The sequence below is a fragment of the Scatophagus argus genome, chromosome 6 (genome assembly GCF_020382885.2).
Source record: "Scatophagus argus isolate fScaArg1 chromosome 6, fScaArg1.pri, whole genome shotgun sequence".
NCBI lineage: Eukaryota > Metazoa > Chordata > Actinopteri > Scatophagidae > Scatophagus > Scatophagus argus.
Window position 1 is genome coordinate 20,127,965 of NC_058498.1, and position 15,967 is coordinate 20,143,931.

The 15,967-nt window shown below is 43.2% G+C and overlaps 1 protein-coding gene across 2 annotated transcripts; it reads left to right on the plus strand.

The window, feature by feature from the left end:
• The first annotated feature begins 1,791 nt into the window (after positions 1–1,791).
• ndnf (neuron-derived neurotrophic factor) lies at positions 1,792–15,539 on the plus strand. 2 transcript variants are annotated; one of them, XM_046392381.1, is made up of 4 exons: positions 1,792–2,139; positions 11,177–11,371; positions 11,772–11,896; positions 13,035–15,539. In XM_046392381.1, the coding sequence occupies exons 2-4, from the start codon at positions 11,178–11,180 to the stop codon at positions 14,429–14,431; spliced, it is 1,716 nt and encodes a 571-aa protein (XP_046248337.1). In that variant the 5' UTR covers positions 1,792–2,139; position 11,177; the 3' UTR covers positions 14,432–15,539. The 2 variants fall into 2 exon arrangements, with proteins under 2 accessions (XP_046248337.1, XP_046248336.1); XM_046392380.1 differs by lacking the exon at positions 1,792–2,139 and adding an exon at positions 4,225–5,617.
• Positions 15,540–15,967: the final 428 nt, after the last annotated feature.

Here is a 15,967-nt window from a genome sequence, read left to right on the forward strand (position 1 = left end):
TAAAGTGGATGGGAGCTGCAGATTCAATTATCTGTAGATAATTCTCATCAACATTTATAATGATTCTAACCATTTAGTGAATTGTAAAGGTAAATTATTATTATTGTTGTTTAGCACTTGGTTTTTCTGTTATTAGTTTGCATAAAAGGCTATTATGCAGTTGTCATATGTACTCTTAGTGTTGTATTTATACTTTGTATTGTCTGCATGTACAAATATATATGTAAAAATATGAGATTACAGAGTATACTGTATGTTAAACAGATCTTTTTTCTTCAGCACAGCTTGTGCTTTAACATGAACATATTCCCAACTGTCCAAGGTGGTTAAGAGTGTGTTGGGGACATTTGTCACATACAGTGTGAACATGCATGCATGAAGGACACCTCATTGTCTCACAGCAGGACAGATCTCTAAAACTGAATCAGTTATAAAACCACCAGGCCTCTTTTATTTCTCCAGTGCAATAATACACTATATACTGTCACATATTAATGCTAATTTATCAAGAAATGTTGTAGTCCTGGTTGATTGAGCAGCCCCTGTGGTTATTGTACTGCAACCAACACTGATGCCAACAGAAACACAACAGGAGAACAACTGTATCCATCTACAGTGGAACCAAACAAACTCATATTGTAAGTGTATGTGTTTGAAGCCAGGGCACGAATAGCAGACTTCACCACTAATGATGAAAACTGCTGTGTAGCCATTGCAGGAAACATTATAATCATAAACTGTACCAAAAATGGGTTTGATTTCATGAAAACCTTCAGGCTCATCACATTAATTTTCTGTTCAGATAACATGCCTGTGAATGTCGGTTGTCCAGTATGTTTCAGATGATGTAATGCTTCTGTTAGTTTGTCCTCCTCTTGCCTGTAGACACAAAGCAGAGTGGGGAGAGCACATCGTCCTCTGTCTCCTCACGGCTGTGTTTACAATGGACATACCACGCCTGGAGCTGCTGTGCTCTAGAGTTTCACTAAAAAGGCCCGGGACAGACTCCTGTTTGAATCTGCCTCTGTGTGTGTGTGTGTGTGTGTGATTGTGAATCTAAACTTTGCTCTTTGTTTATGTCTCCCTGTCCCCTGAGTATTTCGGGCACCACTGACATGCCGCTCCCTCCCTGGATAATAGGATGAAGTTGGACGCTGACACTGCTGCTCTCTTATTGGATAATGAGAGGAAGTTAGACGCTGACACGACATGTGCTCTTCACTCTTGTCCTCTTTCATCTGGCTTCAATTGTGGCTTTTAGTCTTTTTTTTTTTTTTCTATCAAGAGCCAAGAGAGCTTTTGAAGAAAAAGAGCGGCTGAGTGAATGAGTGAGTTAAAGGTTGGCCTGTGGACTAATTTTAGAAAAGCTGAACCACTCATATCACCCAGATGTATGTTTATCTGTATTTATGTCTGTATTTATGTCTGTTGCGTAAAGAATCCGTCCACACACACAAACTCAGCAAAACAACAAGAACCCCTGAAACATTTCAGGTTTCAGCAAACCCTTCAGGCCTGACTTATCTCCTCTCACAGGCTGACAGAGGTATCTGTCGAGGGCCAGGTGTGTACATGATGGGATAAGACTTGCACAGGATGTCCTTGACACAGCCTGCTTTCCCGTCACCGTCTTTCCCTCCCGCATTCTTTCCCTTGAACTGCAACCTTCTGCCTCTCCTCCCACTCTATCTCGCTGTTCTTGTCTGGGATGATGCCTTCAGAGTCGCCCAGTACGCATGCAGTGTGTCGACCAGTGTATCTCTGAGATGGCAAAGAGTGTAACATCTAGGTCAGAGTTCACACATTGTTTCTCCTCCCATCCCCCTCCCCAAGAAGCGACAACAGGGAGGAAAAAATGATGGCGAGAACTGTTTACAGAGAGGATGTTTGCCTGCTGAGTTAATCATGAACTCAGTATTAGCAGGCAGGCTGCTGTAAGGCACACCTCATCCTCCTTTTCTGTAAGCCTCTCAGACAGCGTTAAATGGATGTGAGGTGAGTGATGAAGATTACACCTTCCAGGCTCCGCTCAGCATCATATGAAAGCATTTCAGCCCAATAAGATGTTACTTTCCATCCTCCCTGCATTAATGGATTACCTGAGCCGTTGGGGGAGCGTAAGAAGATCAGTTATGTGAGGTGAGTTATCCCCCAAAGCAAACAGACAGGCCAGTGCATAATGACATCTGTTGTTCCCGACTGACCTGCAAACATCTCGAAGCCGCAAATGTTGAGCCATAAACTCACAGAGATAGTTGGATATTTTTCAATGCGTATTACTAATCTGTCAGGTGTGGCTGCTAATGCAAGAGAACACCCACTGCTAACATTTTGATTAGAGCTGCAAACAATCAGGATGAAAAAATGGCGACTTGATATTCAAAAGGCAAACAAGTCAGACCCGCAATCTTTGCATTTCACACTGATAGTAAAACATTAATCACTGCTGTGGCTCCACTTGTTAAGCCCTCACTAACTCTCTTAGCTAGAGGGTTGCTCCCCCAAACTACTAAAAACATTTTTCTTGCTGTGAAAGAGAAAGATGTTTGGTCTTATCTGGAGGTAAGGATATGTTTGGTTTCATTTGTTCAGGTTTGGAGCCACTCGGGAAATGGAGGAGAACAGAATTTACATGATGGTGCTCTCAGCATTTAAAAATTATAGAAGCACTTTATTGTAAGGGTACAAAGCATAGATACTGTAGTAAGTAAAGCATGATGATTTAATGCAATCTGATTTTCTGTTGGTCACACTTAACAAGTCACACGTCATTAGTCAATGCTTGATGGATCATCAATCACAGTTACTTCATACATTCACAGAAAAGAAATACTTTTTAAAGAGAAAGACAAACTGATTGTCAGTTGGAATCATCTACATGTTTCTACTCTGGATAATCAACACATTGTCAAGGGGGCTATTCCTCCAGCAGACAATATCAGTTATTATATATAGTTTGAATTTTATGAGAATAATTCACATTCTCCAAACATGAAAACATTGCTTGATTTAAAATATGAAATTTAACTGTTGCGATGCCACTGAGAGAGGCAGTCTAGTGGCTCTGCTCAGGTGCCAGACCAACAGATACGAATCTCCTGTACAGGATGTAAACGTGTCAAAGTGTGAAACAGGGCGTTGCTGGAAAAGAGCACATGTAGCTCAGTAGACTTTTTCAACAACAACAACAAAAAAAGGTAAACAATATGGGTTTTGTATCAGGTTTCTTCAGTAAACCTGTTAATAAAATGAGAATTTATTTTCTCTCTGCGGTGAAGCTGAATTATCTCAGAGGGATTAACATTAAGGGAGCGTTTCCACCTCCTTATTCCCCTCCTCCCTCAATCTGTGCTAAACTGTCCCTGGTGTGGATACATTTTCAAGATTCTGGCTTGATGCTGGGTCATTGCATGTGTGTGTTTATGCGTGTATGTGTGTGTGTGTGTGTGTGGGGGGGGGGTTATTGTGTGTATACATGTCCCCAGTGTGGATTCATTTTCACAGCTTAGTGGTGTGGCTAATAACACATTCAATTTGGCATCTATTTTAATCCCAAGGATGTGAATGTCACAGCAGCAGCAATCATGAACCCAGGCATCAATAACCCCAACACACACACACACACACACACAAACACATACAGTTGTATTTCCATCACTTCTGGGTACATTACAGAGACTTGCATTCATTTCCTGAAGTCTTAACCACCACCTAACCATAAAAATAAACATTACTTGCCAAATCCTGACTCCAACCTCAGCCTAATCTTAAAGCAAACCTTCACCCTTATATTTAATGATTTACACTGTGGGGACTTGTGTTTTGTCCCCATGAGTAAGGCGAGTCCTCAAAATGTGACTGTGTAAACAGCTTTGAGAAACAGATTGTCCCCACAGCTACATGTCCCCACACACGTGTGTAGGTTACAGCTGCAAATGCATCAGTAGTCCCTATCTCTATGTTATGGAAAAATGCATTTAAATAAAGCCTTAAGTGATCACTTTTCTGAGTAAAACCTAAATGCAGAAATTAAATTACTCCGTGGCCTTGTTCCAGCGGTCACTAGAGGACGCTGTTGTCAACACTTTGTCCAGCTTCTCGCTCCCTGCTGTCGGACAAATCTGCTGTTAGTGAGAATGAACGGTCAGACTAGAACATTTAGAAGGAGATATCTTAAAATCAGCTTCTGTGAAATATGGAACTTAATATTGGTCTTTTATTTTCTTCATTTCCCTGCACTCTTTAAATATCATGTCACGAATCGTTTGGTGTCACATTATTCAACTGTCTGATATCTTTGGAGAACCCGACGTTTTTATCTGTGTCAGTGTGAATTTATCAAGTAGGAAAACGAGCAGACTAGTTGCTTACAAATTAACATGTCATCTATCCAAGTCCTGCGGGAAGCTGATTGCAGCCTGCAGCCGTTCATGTGTGAAAATCTGCAGCTCCATGACATGAAAGACGTTTCTCCTGGGGAGGAAACGGCAGCATCCTCTAAATCTAGATTGCCTGCTCATCAGACGTGGACCCCCATCAAGCCATAAATTTGGGGCAATTCAGTTCCGAGACAGTCAATGGCTCTTATCTTGGATAAATATTTGCTTCCTTGGCCTTCAGCCCAGCAACAGACTACATCACTAATGCCTAACTGGGAATTTCCACAGATGATCAGCAACTTTGCTCTGGTGCCACAACCCAATTCACTTTGCCAAAGATTCTTGCGTTCATCAAAGTTGCTCTGCAGCGGAGGTACTTTATAATGGTGCTATGCACACCCAGGCATCAGGGCCCATGATAAAACTTGCCTACACGTATAGCCCCGAGGGTTGCGTGACTTCTACAAGGCGCTACTGCCCAAAGTAATAATTTCCAGGGAGCATCAGAGTAAACAGTTAGGAAATTTTAAAAAAGTAAGAGGGGGAACCCCACTGTCTCTAGATTTATGCTCTGGGTGACATCTCACTGTCTCACTGTTTATGCAGCAGCACTAGACCCGCCTGCTCCTCATGTCAAGTTTAAAATCAGTTATTTGACTTTGAAAATGTAAAGAATTCAGGTGATGTGTCCGCCAGATCTGCTTTTCTGGTTAAAGTTTGAGGGCCAGTCAAACCCAGGAGTAAATCTGTCTGGTCCTAGACTGTGTTTTTTTTTCCTTGTGGTGTGCTGAAGGAGTGGGCTGGTTCTGTGTCTTGGAGTCTTCCTACAGAGAGCGCAGGGAAGAAGTTCGCACCAGTTTTGCCTCCAATCCAGTGGAGGTTTCAATAGCAGCAGCGCGGCAGGGGAGGGACGCACTGCCAGCACTCAGGATACCCACTCACTCACACACACACACACACACACACTCACACACACTCCTGCCCACTAGAGACCAGTTAAATCCGCAAGAAAACTGCAAACACGCACCAGAGCAGTCGCCTAATCCGGTTGATAGGCACCAACGGTAGAAGTGAGAACCGAGGGAAGTACTGGACACAACTTTTGATTTTTTCTTTTTAATCGCTTTAGTTGTAAGGCACTTTTTTTAAAAAAAAAAAAAAAAATCTTGGTGATATCAGAGCGACTGTGAGAGGCAGAGCCATCCTTCAGATCACTTCGCCGCTTCATACTCTGAAAGGTAAGCCCGTCTCATGTAAAGACTGTCTGTTTGTTCGCATGCTCTTTCCCCTGTCGCGGTGCGTCTGAACCAGAAAAAAGATTAGATCAGAAAAAACTTCCTTCCTTTCTGGAACTTTTCTGATGCTTTTTCATTTTCCTTTATAACGTGCATAAAAGCTCCATATAAATCCAGAGCCGGACTCCGCGACTAAAGTGGTGCCTTTGAAACGCCTGCCAGAGAGAGGGAGAGAGAGAGAGAGAGGAAGAGAGGGGGGAAGAGAGGGGAAGAGGTTTTGCGGTTTACAACTCCGGGAAGTTAAAAGTTTCAAACACATTTCAGTCAAGCCCGAACTCGCATGTTCTTTTAATCTTAGCTTATTTTGGTTTGGACTGTGTATGTAGCTGTCGATGAGGACCGTTAAACTGATGAACCCTCTTGCTTTGTGCCTCCAAAGGGTTCCCATGCTCCCAGGGGTGACACAGCACCCAATAAGGCGATTTATCAATACGCGCAGTATTTCTGGCGGACGGCCTGTGAGCTGTGTGTGTGTGTGTGGAGTTCTTCTCAGCCAGTGTAAAAACACTGCACATTTATGGGAGTGCAATTTGGATAAATGTTTGCTTCATCCAGGCACCTTTGAGTGCTTTGACGCACCTGTAGGAGCCCAGACGGGTACGTGTGGAGCGCTTACTGAGGATAATTCTTCATCCGACTCAAACTGTAACACGTATGACTAACCACTGCCTCAGCCGTTTAAATGAAAATGATTCACGACAGATTAATGACAGTTCAGCTTATGCTTGGAGTTGATTTTCCCCATCCGGTCCATGTGAGAGCCGTGTTTTTCCCTCTCAGCCCGTGTTTAATGAGAGACATACCCGGAGTGGGGATTTGAATAACTGTATTTAGTAGCAGGGTGAAGCCACACTGCCTCCCTTCTACTTTCTCAGGAGAATGAATCATGAACAAAAAAAGTCTTAAAATGGGAAGGTCTGCGTCGCATACCGTAACTAAACCGTGATTTGCATATGAAAACTCTCCGGCTGAAAGAATTCCGCCAGTGTTGCTATAGCCGTTTGCGTCCAGAGAAGTGACAGGCTGCGGTGTACGTACTGTCTCCTCCGCGCTGCCTTTGTGTCACACGTCCAGAGTCACTGGTGGAAGATTAAGGACGCAGGTTTTTATTTCCTTGTTAAATTATTCATCATATCCACAACTCGCTCTCAGTGCCTCCCCAGCACATTCATTTTGCCCCCTCCCTCCTCCCTTGCCCCCTCCCCATTATGCTCCCTGAGATGGACTCAAGCAGAGGCTGAGCGGCTCACACTAGCTGCTGAAGAGGCTTTCTGTCCCTGCTTCACCAAACACAACATGTTAACGGCGAATGATTGACTCATTTCCCACGACGCAGCCAGGCCTGGTTCATGTGTGCCCCGGATGGTGGACAGTGGGTGGTTGACTTTCCCATGGGGCATTTTCTCTTGTAATCTTTAATCACCCTTGCAGCCACAATGCCAGGGCATCCGTCAGAGCCACCGCCACTCCCACTCACCCTTGATTCTATCTGAATGGGGTATTTTTTTTTAAAAGGCAAAAAGCGGCCCTGAGACTTGACCCTCCTCATAGAAGCATTCCAGGATGCAGCACTAAATGCATGCTCCAGCGATGGAGAGGAGGAGGGGAGGGTGAGAAGGAAACTGGGCTCTTCTTTCCATCATGCTATTGTGCCAGTTTTCTGATGATGCGGATAGCTCAGAAACTCAAACCGTGTGTGATGTTGTGGATGGCGAGGAGACAGGTCCTGAGTGATGGTGCAGATTTCCACACACACACACACACACACACACACACACACACACGGACATACACACACTAGATAAAAATCTCCATTATTGGATCTAAGCCCTCACCACAGTCTCTACCAGCTCATTAATGAGCTGTTTAGCTGTCCAAGAACACCAGACCTGCTTTGGTTTGGCCTATATGCAGCACAGGTCCAGGTCCTGTGTGGTTCCATCCTTGGCTCCTAGCCCCCATACACTCCATACACTCCAATCCTCCACACTGGCCCTGAAGTGACAGCGGTGATGGAGCTCGCTACCGAGAGCCCACCATAAATCTGCCTTCAGACTTCCCTAAAGAAAACACACAGAGGCTTCAGGTCCTGTGAGCCCCGCCAGGCGTCTTGTTGGGTGGAATCTGAAATGTCTCTTTATTTGTGTTGAAATTAAACTGTCTTTTATTCCCTCCCGTTCTGTTAATGAGCTCCATGTGGCAGCAGGCAGGAGGCTTATCCGTCTTGACAAGGAGCTGGAGGGAAGGAGGGAGGGAGACTGGTTAAACAAAGTGAGGAGAGAAAGGCGAGGTCAGGGGCAGTTTGGTGCACACATAGACACACACACACACTGGGATACATGCATGTCCTGTGCTCCACCTCCATGCATGTAAATAGCGCACTTATAATCAGTGTGTTCCTGCTGGAAAACACACTCACACATGAGAGTTGATCAGGTGGCTGAACTGTTGCATGTAACTGATATTTTTTTGCTTTAATCATGAGTAGATTGCAAATAATTTTAATTATACCGCTGACTGAGGTCACTGAAATATTGCATCCATCTGGGAGATGTAAAACATAGTGTGAACATTTTTTTTGGCTTTACGCATGATTTGCTTGTAATGACCTCAAATTAGAGCAGGGTCAAAGCTGTTATAGTAGTAATTTGAATGAGGGGATGTAATTCCTCAGATCATGCAGGAATGGAAAGGGGTTGCTGGGTCATTTTCTTGTTCATTTTCATGATACTGTAGATGTGTCACAGACAGCCATGGGAAAGAAGATGATCAGTATTTTCTCTGTTGGTGAAACCACTGCAGGCTGCATTTGTCCTTTAATCCTATTACACAGATTCCACAGCTTGCCAGTTGGTATATACAGCATGTTTTCCACCCAAGACGCTTCAGCAAAATCCACTAAAAGTGAAACAAAAAACTATAAATGTAAAAATAATCTGATAAAACGCAACAACAAAACAAAGTTGACACGATTGTGGGTAACTTTGCCTTGAAATTATCCATTTCTGAAATTTTGATCACACATTCTTCCCCATTGTAATTAAACATTAGTCTTTATTTGTTCCAGATGCAGCTTTTTTGATGTGTTATTTTGGTAAGGGAACTCTGTGGCATGAGAATGATCCTGGCCCGCATGTAAAAGCAATTGCAGCGCAGCCTGTGTGACCATGTTGACTCTTTGCAGGTCCGTGCAACCGCAGCGACCCAGCACAACTGCTCTAATATTCAGATGTCATCTCCCTGAAATATATATTGTCAGTACAGAATGAGTGGTTCAGTGCATGTGGGAGAAGTAGAGGATTCAGTTAAGGGCTTTAAATCAGTGGTGTCACATGTGAGGAGCACTCTGATGGCACACATCAAATGTTCTAATGACAGTGGTGATAAAACCCTTATTGTATGAACGATAGCAGACATAATGAATAATGACATCAGCGTGGTGGACAGAGCCAGCCGGGGCCAGGGCCCTCGCTGTGTCTGTGTGGTGTTTGGGGATGTTGGAATGAAAGACAGCTCTGAACAGCTCTGTACATACCACCTCAGCGCTGTCTTGAGTATTAATAGACATGTCTTTGTTCCAACTGACATGCTTCTGAAGTGGAGTGAGACAAGCTGAGGCGATAAGGATCTCCACTCTCTGTGTGAGTCAAACCTCAAAGTACCACTTAGGCGGCTTTGCTTTTGCTCTCTGAAGTTTGGTGGTACGGCGGGCGGTTGGACTCAGACAGCGGCAGAGACAGATACACTGACAGGAGCTGTCAAGGGCTTTTTCCCTGTTCGTGTTTTAAAAGGCAGATAATGCAGAGATGAAGCCATGTTTGTAGTGCGGAGGTTCCACTCAGAGGCCCGAGTCCTCTGGTTTTACTTATCTGCCTCTGTTTCGGGAGGCAATGAGCACAGAGGAAACAGAAGGACGGGGAGTAAAGTGAAAAGGCTATGCTGTTTGTGTACAAGTGTGAAAGAGGGTATTTGTTGTTGAAATAAGTGTGATGAAGGGAAAGAGACAGACAAGGGAGGGCGAGCAGAGAGAGAGAGAGAGAGGGAGTGGGAGAGGGGTCGTTAAAAGGACACCATCTCGCTTGCAGTAAATGGCAGTAAAGTATCTGGCTAATCTGCCATCATTACACTGATTAAATCACCGGGGATTTGGCATTCCCATCAGCTGCAATCAATGAGGCAAAATCAATAGACAGGGGATACGTGAGAGGCACTCAGCCATGGTCAGCTGCACCTCGTCCCGAGCCACGTGTACCACCGTGGTACCACTGTACCACTAAACATTTTTATGTAAGCATCAGTAAAACCTAAATGACATGGATCTGGATTTTTATATTAACTGTTTCATGAAATTGTGCGGTTCCCTGGAGTTTCTAGCAATGTCTTTCCTTCACACGTCTGTGTTTAAATCCTCTCAGTGGTAAAGAGCACTCATTCACTCTCACTTTACTTTCAGTCTCTCACTCATTGATTTACTCAGTGATGGTGTTTGTACTCTCACACTGTTTTATTGTTAAATATTAATTAAGGTTAAGTCTAACAGGAAAAGGAGGCCAGGAAACACATTTTAGTGCAAAAAGGAAAAAAAATGTAGAGGAAAAAAATGAAAGCAGAACCCAAATAAAAACACTTAAATGTCTGTTTCCAAAACCCAGTTTTGCCAAATGGAACTCATTAAGAACAGTTTTGAGTTAATGCCAGAATGAAAGGAAAGATTGGGAAAAAGCCATTCAGAGCTTCCATGGCAAAAATAGACACAGTGTAACTCATATGAGCCATCAATAGTGATTGATAATATGCATTAAAGAAAAAAAGTTGTTTTCTTGTTTAGAGTGATATGAGAAGATTTATATTACTCTTGTGCCTGTGCGTCAAATATTAACTTATCTTAACAAAACATGAGACTGGAAATAGTGAGGAACAGCAGCCTACTCCAAAGATAACAATATCAACCCACCAGATCCTCTAAAGTATTTTCTTTAATGATACAGTTAATCTTTGTTGATTTTGAAGGAATCATTTTAGGAAATATACCTATTTGTTTTATTTCTGCAGCAGAGCAGATCGGTGCCACTCTCGTATCTGTACATTTAATGCAAAGTAAGAGACAGCTAAGCTTAGCTTAGCATCAAGACTGGAAAACAGCTAGCCTGTCCCTGTCTAAAGGTAAAAAAAACACTATTTGTCATGCTACATCTCATTTACGTTGAATGTCATTTCATTTCGTAGCTAGTTAAACGTTGAATGTCATTTCATTTATTTCAAACGTTGAAATGACAAGTTGTGGTTTTAGGAAGGGTTATGTTTTTGAGACAGGATAGCTGAATCCCAGTTTTCAGGCTGCATGCTAAGCTAAGGTCGTCTACAGCTGACTGTCGCCAGCTCTCAGCAAGTAAAGTGTTTCCCAAAATTTCAAACAGTTCCTTTAAAAGCACACATAACTCAGCTTTTCTGGAATGTACAATATATTACACTTTAATAAGATGTAATATCTGTGTCTTTCAGAATGAGGCAGTATAAAGGTTGGAGGGTGGTGTTCCTGGTGCTGTTGGGGCTTGGAGCTCTGGCTCAGAAGCTGCCCACGAGAGACGAAGGACTCTTCCAGATGCAGATCAGAGACAAATCCCTCTTCCATGACTCCTCTGTCATCCCTGATGGAGCTGAGATCAGTGGCTACCTGTTCAGAGACACACCCAAAAGGTAAGACAAACAATGGCTGAATGAATTACATAATCATAATGATTAAAACTGTCTACATGTGGAGCCACCTTCCGCTGCTGAGAGAGCCGTACCAATCACAGAGGAAAACATTAAACTTGCAGATGGCTACTTACTGTGAATAGATAGGAAACATCAGATGATGCTCTGTAACATGATCTATTATGTTGATGCCAAAACTAAATAATAAATGAGAAAGTCATGTTTGTGTAACTGAGTGTCTGTTAGCTCAGTGCGAGAGACCAAGGTCAGTAGTACAAAATATCACGCTGTGCCACAGTCTCCGTCTGCTCATGCATTTACCCCACATATTATTCTGGATAACGTCAAAATGTGATGAAACAATGCCAGTATAAGACCTGTTAACCTATTATTTTCACAGGTACTATTTTGTGGTGGAGGAAGACAACACACCCTTGTCTGTGACTGTGACACCTTGTGATGCTCCTCTGGAGTGGAAACTCACCCTACAGGAGCTGCCAGAAGAGGCCAGTGGAGAGGGATCAGGTATAATTGACATCAGACAGCAGTTGAAGAGGTTAATGACACGTTATGAGGAAATATCACTATCCTCCACGCACAATTAACCTACACAGTGATGCTAGGCTTTGTGTTTTGGTGGGTTTTAATTAAGTCACAGCCGTAGTGTCTAGTCTAGTCTGACCACTTATGTCTGACTCGGCCCAAGTTGACGTCTATAATTTCAGAGAAGGGCTCCACTGTACTGTACTCACCCTACTTAATCAAAGCTGTTACATCCCTTTACTTAAGCTGTCTTGGTCCTCTTAAGGTAAATCCTGCTGCACTGCGTCTGTCTGTCTCCCTTCCTCTTTTCCTCTCTTTCCTTCCTTTTCTCATATTAAAACTTTCTCCATCTGGCAAATTCTCCTGTGCAGCAAAGGACAACTTGCCAGATGACCGGAGCATAGATGTGTGATGTGAGCATATATTTGAATATCAATACATGAGCACCTGCGTCTGTGTCTGTGTCAAATCAAATATTACAAAATGATTTATTGGATTGTTAGCCTGGTGAAGACATGTACCTTGCCTCAAGAGAAAAGAATTCATCTGTAAGTAGAAGAGTAACAACAGATTTGGACCCAAAACCCGCCATGCCATTGCTGGAAGTCTGACATCACAAGAGCATTAGCTAGTTGAACCGGTGAACTTCTTCCTGTCTTTGCAGCTCTTTTTGCTAAATGCCTCTAGTGGGAGTAGATCTTTAAGCATTAATTTTTAGTACACCACTGAGCACACACTCTGGCTGACAAACATAATATTATGCTTGGGCTTCTCTCTCACATAGAAGCTACAAGGCACCTCTTTGTAGCACAGCTTCCCTGGAAAGGGCAAGTGAATGCTGGCCTGTGATCTTTGGGGATGTTTGGAGTGAAAACATGGCTGCCATGTGATGGTCTAATCGTCCTCGAGGCTTGCAGAGCTTCATCATAACCTCACAGCATCAACACATTAAACATTTTAGCCATGGGTGGAAATTACTTTTCATCAAGGCCCAAAATAAAGTAGAAGAAAAATATTGTAAAGGTCATGACAACAGATCTCTGTCAAAATTTGTAATATAAATTTCGATACTATATCAATCAGAGAGCTCATGCTGTGCCTATTTGCTTTTGTTTTTCAGGAGAGCCTGAACCTCTGGACCAGCAGAAACAGCAGGTGACTGCGGACGAGGGAACGGAGCTCTTTACCTACAAGGGTAACGATGTGGAGTCCTATGTAGCCACCAGCACGCCTTCAGGCCTGTACCAGTTGGAGCTGCTTTCCACAGAGAAAGACAGCAACTTCAAAGTGTACGCTACCACAACTCCAGAGTCTGACCAGCCCTACCCGGAGCTGCCCTATGATCCTCGTGTGGATGTGACCGCACTGGGCCGTACCACTGTCACGCTGGCCTGGAAGCCGACACCGACGGGCTCTCTCATGGGCCAGCCTGTCCAATACTGTGTAGTGATAAACAAAGAGCACAATTTCAAAAGCATGTGTGCTGCTGAAGCTAAGATCAACGCTGATGATGCCTTCATGCTGACTCCGAAGCCTGGTAGAGACTTTAGCCCATTTGACTTTGCGCACTTTGGCTTTGTTCCCTCTGATATTGGTTTTGGCAAGGATCGAGGCCTCACAAATAACAAGATCTCACGGGCGTACACAGCCAAGCCCAAAGCATCAGACATTCAGAAGGTGTGTATTGGCAATAAAAACATTTTCACTGTGTCAGACCTGAAGCCAGACACACAGTACTACTTTGATGTTTTTGCTGTGAATTCTGCAACCAACACCAGCACAGCATACGTGGGAACATTTGCCCGCACTAAAGAGGAGGCTCGTCAGAAGACAGTGGAGTTGAAGGATGGCAAGGTATCAGATGTTTTCATCAAGAGAAAGGGGAGCAAGTTTCTGCGCTTTGCTCCTGTGTCTTCCCATCAGAGGGTCACTCTTTTTGTCCACACATGTCTGGATGCTGTGCAGGTCCAGGTGAGGCGTGATGGCAAGCTACTGCTCTCTCAGAACGTAGAGGGGGTACGGCAGTTCCAGCTGAGAGGGAAACCAAAAGCCAAGTACCTGATCCGTTTGCGAGGCAGCAGGAAAGGGGCCTCCACTTTGAAGGTTCTAGCCACCACACGACCCAGCAGCAAGCAGCCCTTCCCCTCGCTGCCAGAGGATACGCGCATCAAGGCTTTTGACAAACTGCGCACCTGCTCCTCTGTCACTGTGGCCTGGCTGGGCACGCAGGACCGGAACAAATACTGCATTTACCGTAAGGAGGTGGCTGACAATTATGGCGAGGAACAGCGACGCCGGGAACAAAACCAATGCGCTGGACCAGAGACCCGTAGGAAGTCAGAAAAGGTCCTGTGCAAGTACTTCCACAGCCCGAATCTGCAGAAAGCTGTAACTACAGAGACCATCACAGGTCTGGAGCCAGGCAAGACGTACCTGCTGGACGTTTACGTGGTGGGACACAGTGGTCACTCAGTTAAATACCAGAGCAAACTAGTGAAAACAAGGAAATATTGCTAAATGACTCTGCAAAGAATAAATCTATTATAAATATATATATATTAAATAAGTTTATTTAACTCTAAGTGATATTCTACTAAGGAGTGTATACAGACTGACTACTCACACAGCAGATGGGCCTGTGGCAGTGACTGAACTGTTTGTAGAGAAAGATATCAACCTGTATATTTATGTTTACATTTCATTGTGGCACCTCTGGGTGGCCCATAGTGTGAGGTGCTTTGTTACCAGGCTTGTCATCATGTTGCCACTGGGGAGGCAGAACTTCAAAGAAGATCATCTTTCATCTTGTATGTTTCTTTGTTGCTGCATGACATTCGCTTTTGTCTGTCATATTTGTGTGATTTTCTTTCATTCGCTTTCAGATCACATTGACTGAGGAGATACAGTAGGAGCCCGCATTGTATAGATCTCTCACTGCATATTCACCACGTTTTAGGACGAATTTAAATTATTTTATACTTTTTGTCTCTCTTTTTGATTGTCTGTTTTTATTGATGACAATTATAACTGTTACGAAGAAATTCCAGTTTTATGAGGAAGTTGTCCTAGTTCAGACATTCCCTTATGTATCTCAGCCAGTGTTTGCTCTAGAGCCCATCTTGTAAATGTGTTCTGTGCTGGAGATCTGTGTTATTATCACTGTATCGCTGTGTGTGTGTGTCACATGTACAGAGATGTCCTGCCAATATTCATGTACATAAACACTAAATATAGAACAAGTAATCCCTCTGTCACCCTGGGTGTCATGTTCTTTTGCCAAGCAGTTAACATCACAGTCATGGCTCTGAGATCAAAGAGCACACATTGTGTTTATAGACTCAGACTCTTAAATTAGGGTTGCATAAATGGAACTTGAAACTTGTGATTTGAAATAACGTGATCCTAAAAATGATTTGTGATGAGCAAAGATTGACAGAGGATGAATTATTTGCTGGGAATACTAAAAATATAACTTTTAAGACCTTTTTTTTTTTTCCAGATCACACAAGTGGTGCCTCAGCTCCACGAGAAAAACATTACCTCTTGACTGACTTTTGCAATCAGTGTCTCACTGACATACATTCCCACTGATGTACAATAATAAATCAGTGCATCTTGGCATATGTATGAGTGCATTTCTTTGTCTCTGTTGAAAAAACATGAATATTTTTGATGCTGAGGATTTGTTGAAAAGCCTTCATATAATTGCTCTTGCACTTGAAAGTCAGAGCAGTTTGTTTTTAGTCCAAGAAGTACAGACCATCTGTTTCACATGGTTCTCTCGAAACGTTTGCTTTTGTATGGAAACACTTTATTTGGTGTTGCTTTTCACTTTCAAAAATGTGGCTACATGGGATGTTGTCAATGAGGAAATTTGTATTTCAAAAATGAAATCAAGTGTGAGCTCAGCAGGTGGAGGTTAAAGTCTGATTAAATTCAGATTTTGGATTTGAGATTCAGGGCCTACAATACTAGAAGCACTATGATTTGTTCATATAATTTGTGTCACATATAATACATAACTATGTTGTGTTTATTGCCTTTTTATGTTAA